A 17,097-nucleotide genomic window follows, 5' to 3' on the forward strand; every position below is an offset into this window, starting at 1 on the left:
TTCAGAGGGTGGTGGACACCTGGAATGCACTTCTGGAGGCTGTGATAGGACAGAGTACATTAAGGGGATTCAAAGAGGGATTGGACAAGTTCCTGAAGGATACGGGGATTGAGGGATATAGATAAAGGTAGAGATAGGTTCATAAAAGGGTATAGATAGAAAAAAATGAGGATTGAAAGGTTTTAGTCAAAGGATCACTTACAGGTCATGGACCTGATGGGCCGCCGCGGGAGCAGACTGCTGGGCATGATGGACCCCTGGTCTGACCCAGCGGAGGCAACTTCTTATGTTCTTATATTCATATAAAAAGAGATTATGTACTTACCCTGGTAAGCTCTTTTCCAGTAGATAGGTGAGACATTCTAGGCAGGGTTATTTTCCCTTGCTCATATGGACTGCAGAAGAAATCCACTCCGGATTTTTTACTGTACCCCAGTGTACTTCACAGCTCAGTATAGCTCCCTCTAGCAGTCAGTACCCAAGCACAGAAAGGCACCCACACATATGAAGTAAAGGCACATGTAACACGCCAAACTAGAGTTCTGCACAGAAACAAGCAGTACCATTAACAGTCAACACAGGCTTCAAAGGAGCTCAGAAACTACTCCTGAACAAGTTGAACATATGTACAAATTCTTCACAATCCCGAAGGGCTAACCGATCTACAAGAATAAGCTTGGAGAAGACTGAGGAGACTGAAAAGCTGAAAACAGGCGGAGGAAGGACAGGACGGAGAGTCTAGAATGTCTCACCTATCCACTGGAAAAGAGCTTATCAGGGTAAGTACATAATCTCTTTTTCCAGTGCAATAGGTGAGACATTCTAGATGACAGGGATGTACAAAAGCAGCCCTCAGTCCCCCCAAAATAGCTAGGGTGGGCTTGCTGTGTTGGCTCTTAAGACCAAGGACCTGAAGGCCAAACCCTGCCTGTCAGCCACATCCACTCTGTAGAACTTGGCAAACGTGTGAAGCGAAGACCACGTTGCCACCCTGCAAATCTCTTCAGGAGAAACAGCTCTCGCTTCAGCCCACGATGAAGCCACTCTCCTGTTAGAATGTGCACAGATGGAAACAGGAGACTGTTTCATTGCCAGAATATAAGCGGACGAAATGACCCTACGGATCCATCTGGAGATCGTGGCCTTAGACGCGGGCGCACCCCGCTTACTAGAATGTGTCAGCACAAACAGATGGTCTGAGGCGAAACTCGTTAGCAACCTCCAAATACTGCAGGAGCACCCTGCACACAACCAGTTTCTTCAGCAGGCGATCCTGAGTTCTGGAATCAGACGGCTGAAAAGCAGGCAAACACATAAGAACATAAGAGTTGCCTCCGCTGGGTCAGACCAGAGGTCCATCGCGCCCAGCGGTCCGCTCTTGCGGCGGCCCATCAGGTCTATGACCTCTGAAGTGGTTTCTTTACCATCTCTATAACCTACCTCTGCTTTTATCTGTATCCCTCAATCCCCTTATCCTTTAGGAATCTATCTAAACCTTCCTTGAACCCCTGTACTGTGCTCTAGCTTATCACAACCTCCGGAAGCGCGTTCCATGTATCCACCACCCTCTGGGTAAAAAAGAACTTCCTAGCATTTGTTCTAAACCTGTCCCCTTTCAATTTCGCCGAGTGACCCCTAGTATTTGTGATTCCCCACTATCTGAAGAATCTGTCCCTGTCTACCTTCTCTATGCCCTTCAGGATTTTGAAGATTTCTATCATGTCTCCTCTAAGTCTCCTCTTCTCCAGGGAAAACAGCCCCAGCATTTTCAACCTGTCAGCGTATGAAAAGTTTTCCATACCTTTTATCAGTTTAGTCGCTCTCTTCTGGACCCCCTCAAGAACTGCCATGTCCTTCTTGAGGTACGGCGACCAGTACTGGACACAGTACTCCAGGTGCGGTCGCACCATTGCATGATACAGCGGCATGATGACTTCCTTCGTCCTGGTTGTGATGCCCTTTTTAATGATACCCAACATCCTGTTTGCTTTCTTTGAGGCTGTCGCACACTGTGCCGATGGTTTCACCATCATCCCCAGGTCTCTTTCAAGATTTCTCACCCCTAGCAGTGATCCCCCCATTTTGTAGCTGAACATTGGGTTCTTTTTCCCTACATGCATGACCTTGCATTTTTCTATGTTAAAACTCATCTGCCACTTTTTTGCCCACTCTTCCAGTTTTGTTAGGTCCCTTTGTAGGTCTTCGCAGTCTTCCGTGGCTCTAACCCTGCCACAGAGTTTGGTGTCATCAGCAAATTTAATAACCTCACATTTTGTCCCCGTCTCCAGGTCGTTAATAAATATATTGAAAAGGAGCGGTCCCAGCACCGATCCCTGTGGGACTCCGCTCGTGACCCATTGCCAGTCTGAGTAATGGCCCTTTACTCCAACCCTCTGTTTCCTACCTGCCAGCCAGTGTTTGATCCATTGGTGGACATCTCCTTGCACCCCGTGGTTCCACAGCTTCTTGAGTAGTCGTTCGTGAGGTACCTTGTCAAAGGCTTTTTGGAAGTCAAGGTAAATGATGTCTATGGGTTCCCCTTTATCCATCTGGCTGTTTATTCCCTCAAAGAAGTACAGGAGGTTCGTGAGGCACGACCTCCCCTTGCAGAAGCCGTGCTGGCTCGCCTTCAGTTGTCCATTGTTTTCTATGTGTTTGTAGATTGTGTCCTTAACCAGCGCTTCCATCATCTTTCCCGGGACCGAGGTCAAGCTCACTGGCCTGTAGTTTCCCGGGTCACCCCTTGATCCCTTCTTAAAGATGGGCGTGACGTTTGCTATTTTCCAGTCCTCTGGAATCTCCCCAGTTTTTAAGGATAGGTTACATATTTAGCGAAGTGTTTCCGCTATTTCGTTTCTCAGTTCTTTTAGTATCCTTGGGTGGATGTTGTCTGGACTAGGCGATTTGTCGCTCTTCAGTCTATCCACCTGTCGGAGGACATCCTCTCGGCTTACCTCTAGTTGGACCAGCTTTTCATCTTGGTCTCTGTTTATGATCTCCTCGGGTTCTGGGATATTGGATGTGTCCTCTCTCGTGATGACTGATGAGAAGAAATTGTTTAACCTGTCAGCTATCTCTCTTTCCTCTTTTACCACTCCCTTCCTGTCTCCATTGTCCAATGGTCCCACTTCCTCCCTGGCTGGTTGTTTCCCCTTCACATACCGGAAGAATGGTTTAAAGTTTCTTGCTTCCCCCGCCAGTCTCTCCTCATATTCTCTTTTCGCTTTCCTAACCACTCGCTGACAGTCTTTTTGTTGCCTTTTGTGCTCCTTCTGGTTGTCCTTTGTTGGGTCCTTTTTCCATTTTCTGAACGATGTTTTCTTGTCAGTTATTGCCTTTTTCACGTCATTTGTTATCCACGCCGGGTTTTTTGTCCGATTCTTTTTGCACCCTTTCCTAAAACTGGGGACGTACAGGTTTTGTGCTTCGTGCACCGTGCCCTTGAGTAGGGCCCAGGCTTCCTTTACGGTCGCCATCGTCCCTGAGCTGTTGCTGAGTTTCTTTCCCACCATTTTCCTCATGGCCTCGTAATTTCCTTTTCTAAAATTGAGTGCTGTCGTTGTAGTTCTTTTCACCTTTGATGTTCCCGTTTCTAGCTTGCACTGGATCATGTTGTGATCGCTGTTTCCTAGTGGCTCTAGTACTACCACCTCCTTTGCGGGTCCCCCTAGCCCGTTGAGGATTAGGTCAAGAGTGGCATCTCTTCGTGTTGGTTCCGTGACCAGCTGTTCCATGAAACAGTCCCTCACCGCCTCCAGGAATTTTGTTTCTCTCTTGCAATTTGAGTGTCCAATGCTCCAGTCTATTCCAGGGTAGTTGAAATCCCCCATTACCACCACACTTCCGCTTTTGCATACCTGCCTCGTTTCAGCCTCCAGGTCCTGGTTGTTTGCTTCCGGTTGTCCTGGCGGGCGATAGTACAGTCCCAATTTTATATCTGCTCCATTTCCTCCTGTCAGCTTAACCCATATCGATTCCAAGCCGCCCGCCCTTACTGTTGTTTCCATCCTGTTCGAAGGTATGGAGTCCTTTATATTCCTCTACCCTTCTTGTGTGTCCTGTCCCTCCTATAGAGTTTGTACCCTGGTAGGACCACATCCCATTTGTTGTCCTCGGACCACCATGTTTCTGTGACTCCAATTATGTCTAGGTCCTCCTTACTGGCTATAAGTTCTAGCTCTCCCATTTTGGTTCTTAGGCTCCTAGCATTTGTGTATAGGCAAATTAAGTCCCGGCTGTTTACCTTCTTTGTTGGTTTTCCTCGTGGTGTGGTGCTCCTGTTGACCCCCTCAAGGGCTACCAGTCCCCGAGCCTCGCTCCATTCATCCTCCTCCTGTGGTGTGTCTGTATCGTCCTCATTCCCCTCCTGCAGTGTGTCTATCTCATCCTCTACCTGCTTCCCCATTTTTGGATGTCCCTCTGGTTCCGGCTGTTTCCTCCTTTTCCCGCTCTTTAGTTTCATTTGTTCCTTGGGCCCCTGGATTGCGTCTATGGTTTTTTTTTCAAAAAGTGTCCACTCAGTCTCGAGCCCTCTATTGCCCTTTCCCTGTTCAGCATCCTTGTTTGATACTGTAGTCCGAAGTGTCGATGTCAGATCGACTATCGGCTTTCCCCTTGTCTTCAGTTTAAAGCCATGTCTATGCAGGTCTGGATGTTGCGTGCCAGCATTCTCATAAGAACATAAGAAATGCCATCTCCGGATCAGACCTTCGGTCCATCAAGTCCAGCGATCCGCACACGCGGAGGCCCTGCCAGGTGTACACCTGTCGTAATTTATAGTCCACCATATCCTTATATGCCTCTCTTAAGGAGATATGCATCTAGTTTGCTCTTAAAGCCTAGGACGGTCGATTCCGCAATAATCTCATCTGGGAGGGCATTCCAGGTGTCAACCACTCTCTGAGTGAAGCAGAACTTCCTGGCATTAGTCCTGAACCTGTCCCCCCTTAGCTTCATTACATGTCCTCTAGTCCGTGTCAAATTGGACAATGTAAATAATCTTCTCTGCTCTATTTTGTCGATTCCTTTCAGTATTTTGAAGGTCTCGATCATATCCCCACGCAGTCTCCTTTTCTCAAGGGAGAACAATCCTAGTGTTATAAGTCTATCCTCGTATTCCAGTTTCTCCATACCCTTCACCAGTTTTGTTGCTCGTCTCTGCACCCTCTCCAGCAGTTTTATATCCTTCTTTAGGTAGGGAGACCAATGTTGGACGCAGTATTCCAAGTGTGGTCTGACCATTGCTCTATAAAGCGGCATTATAACTTTCTCCGATCTACTCGAGATTCCTTTCTTTATCATGCCCAACATTCTATTTGCCTTCTTTGCCGCTGCCGCGCATTGTGCCGACGGCTTCAGGGTCCTATCTATCAGTACACCCAGGTCCTTTTCTTGTTCACTCTTCCCCAGAGTTGCACCTGACATTGTATACTCGTATTCCTTATTCTTATTGCCTAAATGCATTACCTTGCATTTCTCCACATTGAACTTCATCTGCCATTTCTCCGCCCAGGTTTCTAACCGACACAAGTCGCTCTGGAGTTTCTCTCTATCCTCCTGCGATCTGATCGCCCGGCATAGTTTTGTATCGTCTGCAAACTTGATGATCTCACTGGATATTCCTTCCTCCAGGTCATTGATATAAATATTAAAAAGGATCGGCCCAAGTACCGAGCCCTGGGGTACACCACTAGTCACTTTCTCCCAGTCGGAGAACTTCCCATTTATGCCCACTCTCTGCTTTCGGTTTTCCAGCCATTTGCCTATCCATCTTTGTATATCCCCCTCTATGCCATGGCTTTGTAGTTTCCTGAGAAGTCTTTCGTGTGGAACTTTGTCGAACGCTTTCTGGAAGTCCAAGTATATTATGTCCACCGGCTTCCCACTATCAATTTGCTCGTTCACGGTCTCAAAAAATTGGAGTAAATTCGTCAAACATGATTTCCCTTTCCTGAATCCATGTTGACTGGGTTTCATCAAGTCGTGTGCGTCCAAGTGCCGGACCATGCTATCCTTGATCAGTGCTTCAACCATCTTGCCGGGGACAGACGTAAGACTCACAGGTCTATAGTTGCCCGGTTCCCCTCTCGATCCTTTTTTGAAAATTGGGGTGACGTTCGCTATCCTCCAGTCGTCCGGTATCTGTCCAGTTCTGATTGTCAGGATTGCAAGTTTTTGCAATAACTCTCCGATTTCAACCTTCAATTCCTTTAAGACTCTCGGGTGAATTCCATCCGGTCCAGGGGATTTGTCACTTTTAAGTTTGTCGATCTGATAGTCCCAGCCACGCTCAGGTGCAGTCCGTCCCTCCTGTAAAGCTTGTTTTTCCCCATGAAGGTTGTCCAGTTCCATACAAAGTGGAAACCCTCCTCATCGCACCATCTCCTCAGCCAACTGTTCATTGCCTGCAGCTCAGTCTGCCTCCTCGCATCCGCCCTCGGTACTGGCAGGATCTCTGAGAAGGCTATCTTCCTTGTCCTCAGCTTCAGTCTCCTCCCCAGGATCTTAAACTGCTCGGTCAGTGTAGTCTTATTGTAGTTCCTTCTGCTGATGTCATTGGTTCCAACGTGGATTATCACTGCTGTCTCCTCCGTCTCAGCTCCTTTCAGGATTCTCTCGATTCTGTCGGAGATGTCTTTTGTCCTCGCCCCAGGGAGACATATCACTAGTCGGTCTTCTCTGCCTCCTGCTATGTGACTGTTTACCTCTCTCAGGATTGAGTCTCCCACCACGATTGCAGATTTCCCTTTTCTCAGCTTCCTCTTGGGTCTCAAGTCCGTATCAGTGGCTCGATCCTCTAATCCATCCTCCTTGTTCTGATGGTTCTCTGTCTCCTCAGATCCTCCACAAAGTCCTTCCCCCCTGGCGTCTGGTGGGTTCTGTCCTCCATCTGTTGGTTCTCTTCTGAATTGCTGGTGATCCTGTGCCTCTACCATCTTGCAGGCCTCCTCGATGAATCTCTCGAGCTCTCTAACCTGCTCATTGATGTGGCTCTCTCTGGTGGTATCCTCAGTTGCCCACGGTTCCTCTACGGTGCGGAGTCCCTCCAGCTCCTGGACCTTGACCTGCAGTCTCCCGACCTCCTTCTTTAAGCTGTCCAGTTCCTAACATCGACCGCATATGTATGCCTGTCTCCCGGAGGGGAGGTAGTCATACATATGACACTCGACGCAGTATACTGGGAAGCTTCGCTGAGCTTCTGCTGCCTCCATTTCACTTTTCTTGTACCTAAAGTTCTTCGGTGTGTTGGAGTGTACTCGGCGTGTAGCTAGCTGTAAGAGTAGAGAAAGAAGAAAAGAATGAGAAGTGAAGAAAAGTCCCCATTTTTTTTTTTTTTAGTAGTTTTTGTTATTAGTAGTTGAATTTGAATTTGCTGCTAGGCAGCCTGGGCTCCTTCTCAAGGCTACTTCGCAAAGGCGCTCTCGCTAAGGCGAGCGCCTTTGCTGCGCACCGAACGGCTGGGCGCCGTTGGCTCCCTTCCTCTTAAAGGGCAGCCCGGGCGCCGATCCAACCTGTGACGCGGGGGTGGGCGGAGCTACCTCTCGCCGCGACCCCGATGTGGCTTCCGCCCTTTTGCCCGCCTGCTTGCTAAGATTTCTCCCCTCAGCCCTCTCCGGCTCTCCTCCCTGCAAAAACAAAAGCAGCAAACAAGAAAAAGATCTCTGCCGAGGTCTGCCTCGTGTCCCGGCTCCCTCCCTCTTAAAGGGGAGCCCGGGCGCTGATGCGACCTGTGACGCAGGGGTGGGCGGAGCTACCCCTCGCCGCGACCCCGATGTGGCTTCCGCCCTTTTGCCTGCCTGCCTGCTCGGATTTCTCCCCTCAGCCCTCTCCGGCTCTCCTCCCTGCAAAAACAAAAGCAGCAAACAAGAAAAAGATCTCTGCCGAGGTCTGCCTCGTGTCCCGGCTCCCTTCCTCTTAAAGGGCAGCCCGGGCGCCGATCCGACCTGTGACGCGGGGGTGGGCGGAGCTACCTCTCGCCGCAACACCGATGTGGCTTCCGCCCTTTTGCCTGCCTGCCTGGATTTCTCCCCTCAGCCCTCTCCGGCTCTCCTCCCTGCAAAAACAAAAGCAGCAAACAAGAAAAAGATCTCTGCCGAGGTCTGCCTCGTGTCCCGGCTCCCTTACTCTTAAAGGGGAGCCCGGGCGCCGATACAACCTGTGACGCAGGGGTGGGTGGAGCTACCCCTCGCTGTGACCCTGATGTGGCTTCCGCCCTTTTGCCTGCCTGCCTGCTCGGATTTCTCCCCTCAGCCCTCTCCGGCTCTCCTCCCTGCAAAAACAAAAGCAGCAAACAAGAAAAAGATCTCTGCCGAGGTCTGCCTCGTGTCCTGGCTCCCTTCCTCTTAAAGGGGAGCCCGGGCGCCGATCCGACCTGTGACGCAGGGGTGGGCGGAGCTACCTCTTGCCGCGACCCCGATGTGGCTTCCGCCCTTTTGCCTGCTCGGATTTCTCCCCTCAGCCCTCTCCGGCTCTCCTCCCTGCAAAAACAAAAGCAGCAAACAAGAAAAAGATCTCTGCCGAGGTCTGCCTCATGTCCCGGCTCCCTTCCTCTTGACATGGAAGGGATTGACATGGAAAGCCAAGACTACTTTTGGTAAAAAGGAAGGAACTGTCCTCAAAGAAACCCCCGCCTGCGAAATACGGAGAGAAGGATCTCTGTAAGACTTGGGTGTATGGTCCTGCATACTAGCCATAAAGCTATCCAGACCTTTACAGAACAGCAATTGCTCCCTGAAAGGCAGCCCACTCAGGGTCGCATCAGAAGATGAATCTGATAGTTTGCCGAACACTCTGAAAATATCATACAAGTTGTCTACCATATAATCCACCCCATAAATCAGAAAAGGGAGATCCTGGATCTCAATAGTGTCAGGATCATGGCGGAGTTTTAATGACAAACTCAGGTCACAAAGGAAGAGGCTGCCCCTGCCTTTAGCCCAGCAGCCACAAAGTCAAACAGCATTTGAGGACAAAACCCATTCTATGGACCTGAGCATCATTCAGCACCACCACCTCCAGCACTGGGGAGAGAAGTGCACTTAATGATTGGTGCCACCTTAAAACAGCTGTCAGGGACGTAAAACATTGACTAAAGGCGTCCACCATCAGGTAGAGACTGGGTATGGCTCTGGCACAAATTAAGGGACACTCGGGCTCCTCCCAGGTATCTGTGAATATCTTGACAATGACCAACTGTGGATTCTCGCTACTCTTAAGAGAGCATTCTGCAGCAGCTGATTGCCCAACCCCATGGACTCAGATCAAATAGACTAGAGCTGTGGGTTTGAAAAATCTCCTCACAGTGGGATCCTCATCCAGATCCGGAGCCTGGAGATCTACAAGGGCACCAACATCCTCCTGTGGAGGTAGTACCAGCCTGCGTGAGCAAAGGCATGGTCAGGGCAGCCTGGTCATCCATGCTATCAGCCGGCAAAAACTTCCTGAGACAACTCGAGAAAACTGGACTTAGCGGACCTGTGTTCTTGGAAGGGGGAACCCCTGTTGCCAATGAGGATGCCAGAGGAGGTGTGGAAGACGCCTTTAAATTTGCCAAATAAGCCTGGTAAAGCATGTTAATAAATTCCAGGGAAAAACTCATCTTCTGAGGCCGCAGCTACCTCCTGTAAACCTCTCCTAGAACTCTTGGAGGACTTATGCATTTTAGCCACCAAATCAAGGTTGCATTTCGCCAGGGCCGCCATGTGACCCACTCTCGACTTTCTGGACTGTCCCCAGCTGGAAAAAGTGGCAGGACCCCTTTCAGGGCTCAAGGGAACTTGGGCCAACAAATGTTTGTCCCCCTTTCACACTGTGGAGCATGTAGAACATGACCGTTCACCAGATGGCCATCCACCACAAAGAGGGCATGACTCCTAAGTATCCTGCCCAGAGAAGTCAATCTGAGTGGTTTTCTTGCAAAAATGAAGGTTGTAGAGGCAAAAAAAACCCTTTCAATACAAATTGGGAAAATCCAAGATGGCCTCGGTGGGTGCAATTTTCAAACAAATTAGCACAGGAATCCCTCAAACACGAATTTTTAGGATTTTAGAGGTGGAGGAGACATGGGCTAACTCCCAAAATGCCCAAAACAAACTTTGGAAGACCTCCCCCCCCCCCCATAATCGCTGAAAACAGGCTGTCAGCTCTGTACTCACTGTGCTATACTGTGCTGGATGCTGCAGAAAGGGAGCTGAAAAAGCTTACAGGGAGATCCTCTGCCTCAACAAGCATGTGAACTGGACTGCTGGTCTTCTGACTGCCCCTCTAGCCTGACACAACCTCCACCAACAGACATCCCCACGGACGCAACCTGATGGAGGAACGCAGTCAGCCCCAATCCCTCCAAAGAGCCATACAGCCTGCACTCAAACCCGTTAGTGGACGAACATAAAGTGAGCAAGCTCCCAAGCAAACGGTCACTGAGCCCCAATCAGAAAGTGCAGGCAGACAATCCTCTGAAAACAAACTTTTCCTCAAAATCTGTGATCTCCCGCAGCCAGAGCTGTCCCTGCTGGGAAACTCTGCGGCACGAAGGTGTGAAGCACGAACAAAAAGACTGAGTTTAAAGAAAAATAAACACAAGCAGAAAAGACTAGCTCCTACTGCACTGCATCACAAACTGTGTGCTGTGACACCAGTGTGCCTTCTGAGATTTCTGGTGTGCTGCGACACACTGACGAGGAGGAGAGTCGTCCACACCAGTTACCTGCTTACAGGATGTGCCTCTTGCAGTGAGAGGCACGTCCTGTAGGAAATCAGCCGGCGTGGACGACTCTCCTCCTGGCCGGCGTCTCTCCTCTTCTCCCTGCAGCTCCACAATCCCTGTAACAGCGGGGTCGCAGCAAGACAGGCCTCCGTGCATGCGTGGATGTTGACGCGATGACATCACGCGCATCGACTTCCAGCCGGGGCACTGTATTTAGTGTGCCGCCGGCCTGAAAAGTCTGCAGGAAAGCAATTAATACCTGAGGGCAGCTATATATACAGTATATATTTCTATATCTATCTTCTAGGCCCTCACCTCTTATATATATATCTATATAATAAAACCGTAGGCGGCGCATGCGCAGTCTTATCGGCGTGCTTCCATGATCCGTATGTCCGTGGCCGCCAAGACTGCAGCATGCCCCGCTCTTACTACGGCCCCACTGCCCTACACTCTCCAGAAGGACTGGACTGTACGAGTCCCCAGCAGAAGCGCGTCGGCTCGAGCCACTTCTCATCTCTGCCTTGATTACACATAACAATAAAAAATGCCCCAGACGTTAACACCAGCCAGAGAGCAAGAGGAGCGCCTGCGATCCACTGTCACGTGAGCCCTGCATTTGACACATAGGAAGTGTGCATGCGCGGCTTACGATTCTTTGAAAGGCTAATCTCACGATCCCCGCCTGCGTTGGACTTCCGACGCAGGCAGGGATCATGAGAGGAGCCACCGCCGCATCTTTCAACTAAAAAAAAACAAAAAACCAAGGCGGATGTCGGCCCGATGGCTGGAGTTCACCGCTGAGTCCGGTGAGGAGTGCTTCCCTCAACAGGAACCGTCGGGTCTAATTCAAATACTCCCAGCAGGTCGGGAGGGGGCGGAGCAGGCTCGCACGCCTGGCGCGGACCGGACAGGAACTAGACTCCCTGCAGGAGCCATCCTGTTGGCTGGAGATCACCGGACTGGACAGGGGGAGCAGGTAAGGGGGTGCTGCAGTACAGGAGGAGCGGGGAAGAGGTGATTCTGGACAGGGGGGGAGGTAACAGGAAGGGAGGCCTACTGCTGGATAGGGGAAGCAGGGAAGAGGTACTGCTAGACCGGGAGGGGGGGGGGGATAAAAGGAAGGGAGAAGGGCTCCTGCAAAGGAGAATAGCTACTGCTGGATATGGGGAGCTGGAAATGGGGTGATGCTGAACAGGGGGAGATAAAAGGAAAAGGGCTACTGCTATATAGGGGGAGCAGGGAATGGGTGGGGGTGCTGCTGGACAGGGAGGAGGTAAAAGTAAGGGAGAAGGGCTGCTAGCACCCGTTAATGTAACGGGCTAAACAACTAGTATATATATATATATATATGGAGTTTCTTACAAGCTGTCTAACAACTGGAGATGCAAAACCCACTTGTCCAGGAATAGAATGGGATTGTACAAGAAATCAGTAAAACAGTGCAAGAAGTTTGTTATCTTGAAAACTGCTGTTGCCCTTTCTTCAATTCGCTCAGACTTCAGTATAATTGTAGTGACTGTGGTTTTAAGAAAGGTGTGGACAATTTCCTGGAGGAAAAGTCCATAGTCTGTTATTGAGAAAGACATGGGGGAAGCCACTGCTTGACCTGGATCAGCAGCATGGAATTTTGCTACTCTTTGGGTTTTGCAAGGGGCTAGTGACCTGGATTGGCCACCGTGAGAATGGGCTACTGGGCTTGATGGACCATTGGTCTGACCCAGTAAGGCTATTCTTATGTTCTAGCACTAACAAACAAGCCAAAACCGAAGAGAGTTGACCCCAAAGTATCCACAGAGAAGAAAATTCATAAAAAAACAAAAACTGTGGAGTGACGATGTTCCTTAAATGGACTTTATTAAGAATATCAAAGTTTCAATGTACAATAGAATCATCTATATGAAATAAGTTCATCCACATAAAAATAAGGTAATCTACATAAAAGCCTAAAGGACCTAGTCCGCTAAGGACGCAGGACCCAACAAGCGCCTCAATTCTCGTTTCTTCCCTTTACAGCCACCACCATCGCGTGGGTAAGGTTTCGGTTTTGGTGGTGTCTGTAAAGGGAAGAAACAAGAATCGAGGCGCTTGCAATGCGCTGAGTTTGTACAATCCTCTTGCACGTATTCACCATTATAGGACCCCCCTGGGACCCCTGAAGACGACTTGTTGTTGAAACACGGACCGTGTTGGGTCCTGCGTCCTTGGTCTTTTAGGCTTTCATGTGGATTACCTTATTTTCATGTGGATGAACTTATTTTCATGTGAATGAACTTATTTTCACGTGGATGAACTTATTTTCATGTGGATGAACTTATTTCATGTGGATGATTCTATTGTACCTTGGAATTTTGATATTCTTAATAAAGTCCATTTAAGGAACATCGTCACTCCACAGTTTTTTTTAGCACTAATAAAACCTTACCATTACACACCTTACCATTACTTAAACCTTACCATTACACATTCTCAGTAAGTAGTTCTTCCCAGCTGAATAAAATGTATTCTAAAAGAAAAAAAGAGCATGGTTATGACAATAATTCTTCTTCTATGGTAGATACAAGCACCATAATACTGTTAACAGAAAAAAAAAAAATCTTACAAATCTGACAACGTGAAATGTTTACAGGAAATAAACTGAAAGGCATCAAGGGGGAAATAGAAATGCAATACAAAGGGCCCTTCTACTACTCTGAGTAGAAATAAATCCACCCATGGAGGAAATTCACACATAGATGGAACACATTACCAAGACACAGGTAAATAAATGTTATTATTATCTGTAAGGCCTGTAAAATCAGGTTAAATATGTTAAGTCATACATGAGGTGAAAAAGCACAGTTACTTACAGTTAACAGGTGTTATCCAGGGACAGCAGGCAGATATTCTCACATGTGGGTGACGACATCCACGGAGCCCCAGTACAGACACTTCAAAAGTGCATCCCCACTTAAAATTTTTTTAGAAAGTTCTCAATACCAAAAGTTATAACTTAATCTGTCATAATTTTTCCAGTTACATGTTATTTGTTGAATTGCTACTCCAGTTAATATGAATAAAAGTTTATTATTATGTGACAAAATTTGACTTTTTGCTCTCATTGTTGTACCAAATAAAATAGTATCATAAGTCAAGGCTACTGGATTGTCCATCATCCTATTTATTTGAGGCCAAATTGATTTCCAAAATAATAATATATATGGACAATAGAATAAAAGATGATCTAATGTCCCAGCCTCAAGATGACAGTGCCAACATTTATTAGACTTAGAGCTATCTAATTTTTGTAAACGAACAGGGGTCCAAAAAGCTCTATGCAAAAGAAAAAAACATGTTTGTCTCATAGATGCTGATACTGTACATCTTATCCTCCAAGACCAAAGTCATGGCCATTGAGATGCATTAATTTGATGCTTAATCTCAATGCTCCAAATGCCTCTAAGACCATATTTTGGTTTTTTATTTACAAATCCAGCTATTAATTTATACCACATTGCGGCCTGGTGACCAGTAGAAGCTACCTGAAAGCATAAGAATTCTAGGCTATGATAATTGTTAAGATTTTTCCATTCAGGGAAGCCCGCCTGAATGGCCTGCTTCAATTGCAACCATATATATAAAATGGAGCGCACAATAGCAACACAGAAAGGTTATTTTGGTAAATTTCTGAAGATTTGGAGACCATTAGCAGATTTTTGTAATGATTAATAACATTTTCCCATAATAAGAGATTTGTTAAGTGGGGATGTGGGTGGGTATTATTTTATTTACCTTACAATATGTATGAATTAATTAATGCATTTTGAAGTATTAGGTTAGAGTTTCTGAAATAGGAAGGGAGGGCTTGGGGGGGGTTATTTTATTTATATTTGTCATACATATTAAATGATTTACATATTATCTAAAACATTATAAAAATATGAATATAAATATGATATATTGTACTTAAAGTATTCATGAAGGAAAATCAAGTGTGTGTTTATAAGATTATATGTATTTTTCTGATACACTTGTTGTAATATGAAAAAATGAATAAAGAAATTAAAAAAAAAAAAAGAAAGTTCTCAATAGCCCGCACCTCCAGTAGTTTGGGATCTCAATGTGGGTAGTTTAAGAGGTGGTTTGGCATTGAATCTAGACACAAGAGGATAAGCAGTGAGAGGTTTCCCATCTACTGTTTCATGGAAAGCATTGATAACACTGAGATGAACTCTAATTGAAGTGGTTTTGAGGCCCGAATTGGATAAATGTAGAAGATATTCCAATACTGAGGATATAGAAGTGGATGTAGCCACATGATGATGAAGTCACCAGGAGGAAAACTGTGTCCATTTCTGCTGTTGAAGGCTGTGATGTAGTGTCGGTGTCCATACCGGTGCCGAATAACTTTTCATGCTGGAGCTTTTGACTCTTAATTGTACGTTTTTGCAGGGTAGAACACCGCTCACAGGATTAGACACGGTGTTCCTGGCCAAGGCACTGTAAACATGGAAATTTGTAAAAATGGAAATTTGCTGTTGATGCCTGCAACACTTTTTAAAATCAGTTAATGGCTGGTACATCAACAGAAAAACCGCCTCAGCCAAATTGCATTCAATGGCTGAGGAAATAAGAGAGACCTCGACGGGCAAAGCCCAGGAGGGAAGAACAGTGAGGGGAGGGGGGGAACCCCTCAACTGTAATTTTTTTTTTAAAGTAGATAAAACATGTACAGTATATAATATGAGTATAAAAAATACTCAAAAAACTACATGTGAGTGGGAAGGCAAAGGTAAAGGCAAAAATTTAAACAATATTCAAAAATATGACTTCTTAGCTCTGCGGAAACTAAGAACTGAGGAGCCGCATGCCTACATCAGGCGGGAAGGCACTCACGCATGTGCGGAGCGGGCTATCACAAACTTTCTAAAAATTTTAAAGTGGTGATACACTTTTGAAGTGTCCGTACCGGGGCTCCTTGGATGATGTCACTCACAAGTGAGAATATGCTGCCTGCTTATCCAAGGATAATACAGCATTTCATACCACTTAGATAGACCATGCATAAAAATAATTCACCAAGGGGTTTCACCAGCATTCAAATGCACATTTCCTCTTACTTGCAGTGCAGCATTTTAAATACCATATTAATGATGAAGACAATTTGACTTTTGCAGGCTATGGACTTATTGGACAAGCACAATAATATCATAATTATAGCAAAATCAAAGTTTGTATTTGCACCAGTTTAATGCAAAGCATTACAAAAGGCTAGCTTATTGAAGAAAATTCCTGGACTAAACTTCTTCTCACTGGGTTTTTTTTTTGTTTTTTTTTAATAAATCTTTATTCATTTTAATTCTTTCAACAAGTGTACAATATTATTACAAATAACTCACATAACTCACTTGACAATCTTGAACCATGTTATTATAAATACTTTAAATCCCCCCGCCCACCTCCCAACCCTCCCTATATCAACAAAATAATCAATCAAATCATATATATACATATATATCCCTCCTTTATATTATAATTAATCTTGTATTAACATATCCCTCCCCCCCTTTCTTTCAATAACATCTTATAAAAGATAGGGATTTACATAAGAACATAAGAATTGCCATAATGGGACAGACTGATGGTCCATTAAGCTTGATATCCTGTTTCCAAGTGGCCAACCCAGGCCCCAAGTATCTAAACAGATTTTAAGCTGTTTATCCTAGAAATAAGCAATGGATTTCTCCAATATGGTTATCAAATCTTCATAAGAAAACTAAATAGCACTCCTGACAACTAACCTAGTTCTAAAATCATAAGCCATCTTCATGAAAATTAGCGGGGGTACTTGCAGAAATCACACTTTACCCATTATGAATCTTGAAAGCTGTGATGACTCGAAAAAAATATATTTAACTCCTTGAAACTTACCACAACATTTGCAAGTACAAAAGTACCCTTAAGTTTTAAGACCTGAGGCCTTAAAAGAAGAAATTGTTTCCTCTTTTTTGGGGTAACTCTGGAAACATGTGGATTCATTCTAATTTTCTGATGTAGGAATAATTTATCTTTGTACTTAAAGAAGATTTTCAAAAGCCAATCTCTGTCAGAGCCCAATGCTAACTGAATAAAGAGTATAGCAACCGTCATCTGCTCAGAATCTGAGCTTTCCAAAATATTTAAGTTCAACATATCCATAACTGGAGCTTGTTGATCTTCAGGTATTTTCCTCTTCCCTTCCGGGAGTTAGTAAATTTTTGAAACTGGGGGATAAGCATTTTGAGGAATCTTAAAATTCTCAGCGAGATACCTCTTGAACATATCAAGAACTGATGCTGTTATTAATTTTGGAAAATTAATTAGTCTCAAGTTATTTCTTCTTGATGCATTCTCCAACATTTCTAATTTAAAGT

At 46.0% G+C, this 17,097-nt stretch overlaps 1 protein-coding gene across 3 annotated transcripts in view; it reads right to left on the minus strand.

Annotated features, from left to right (window-relative positions):
- THOC1 (THO complex 1) overlaps positions 1-17,097 on the minus strand; it is a 245,576-nt gene that overhangs the window by 175,263 nt on the left and 53,216 nt on the right. For all 3 annotated transcript variants that reach the window (XM_033933936.1, XM_033933935.1, XM_033933934.1), the window contains one exon: positions 13,163-13,211. In XM_033933936.1, the coding sequence (XP_033789827.1) occupies positions 13,163-13,211 (49 nt within the window). The remainder of the gene's footprint in view (positions 1-13,162; positions 13,212-17,097) is intronic.

Source organism: Geotrypetes seraphini, chromosome 2 (assembly GCF_902459505.1).
Source record: "Geotrypetes seraphini chromosome 2, aGeoSer1.1, whole genome shotgun sequence".
Taxonomy (NCBI): Eukaryota; Metazoa; Chordata; class Amphibia; order Gymnophiona; family Dermophiidae; genus Geotrypetes; species Geotrypetes seraphini.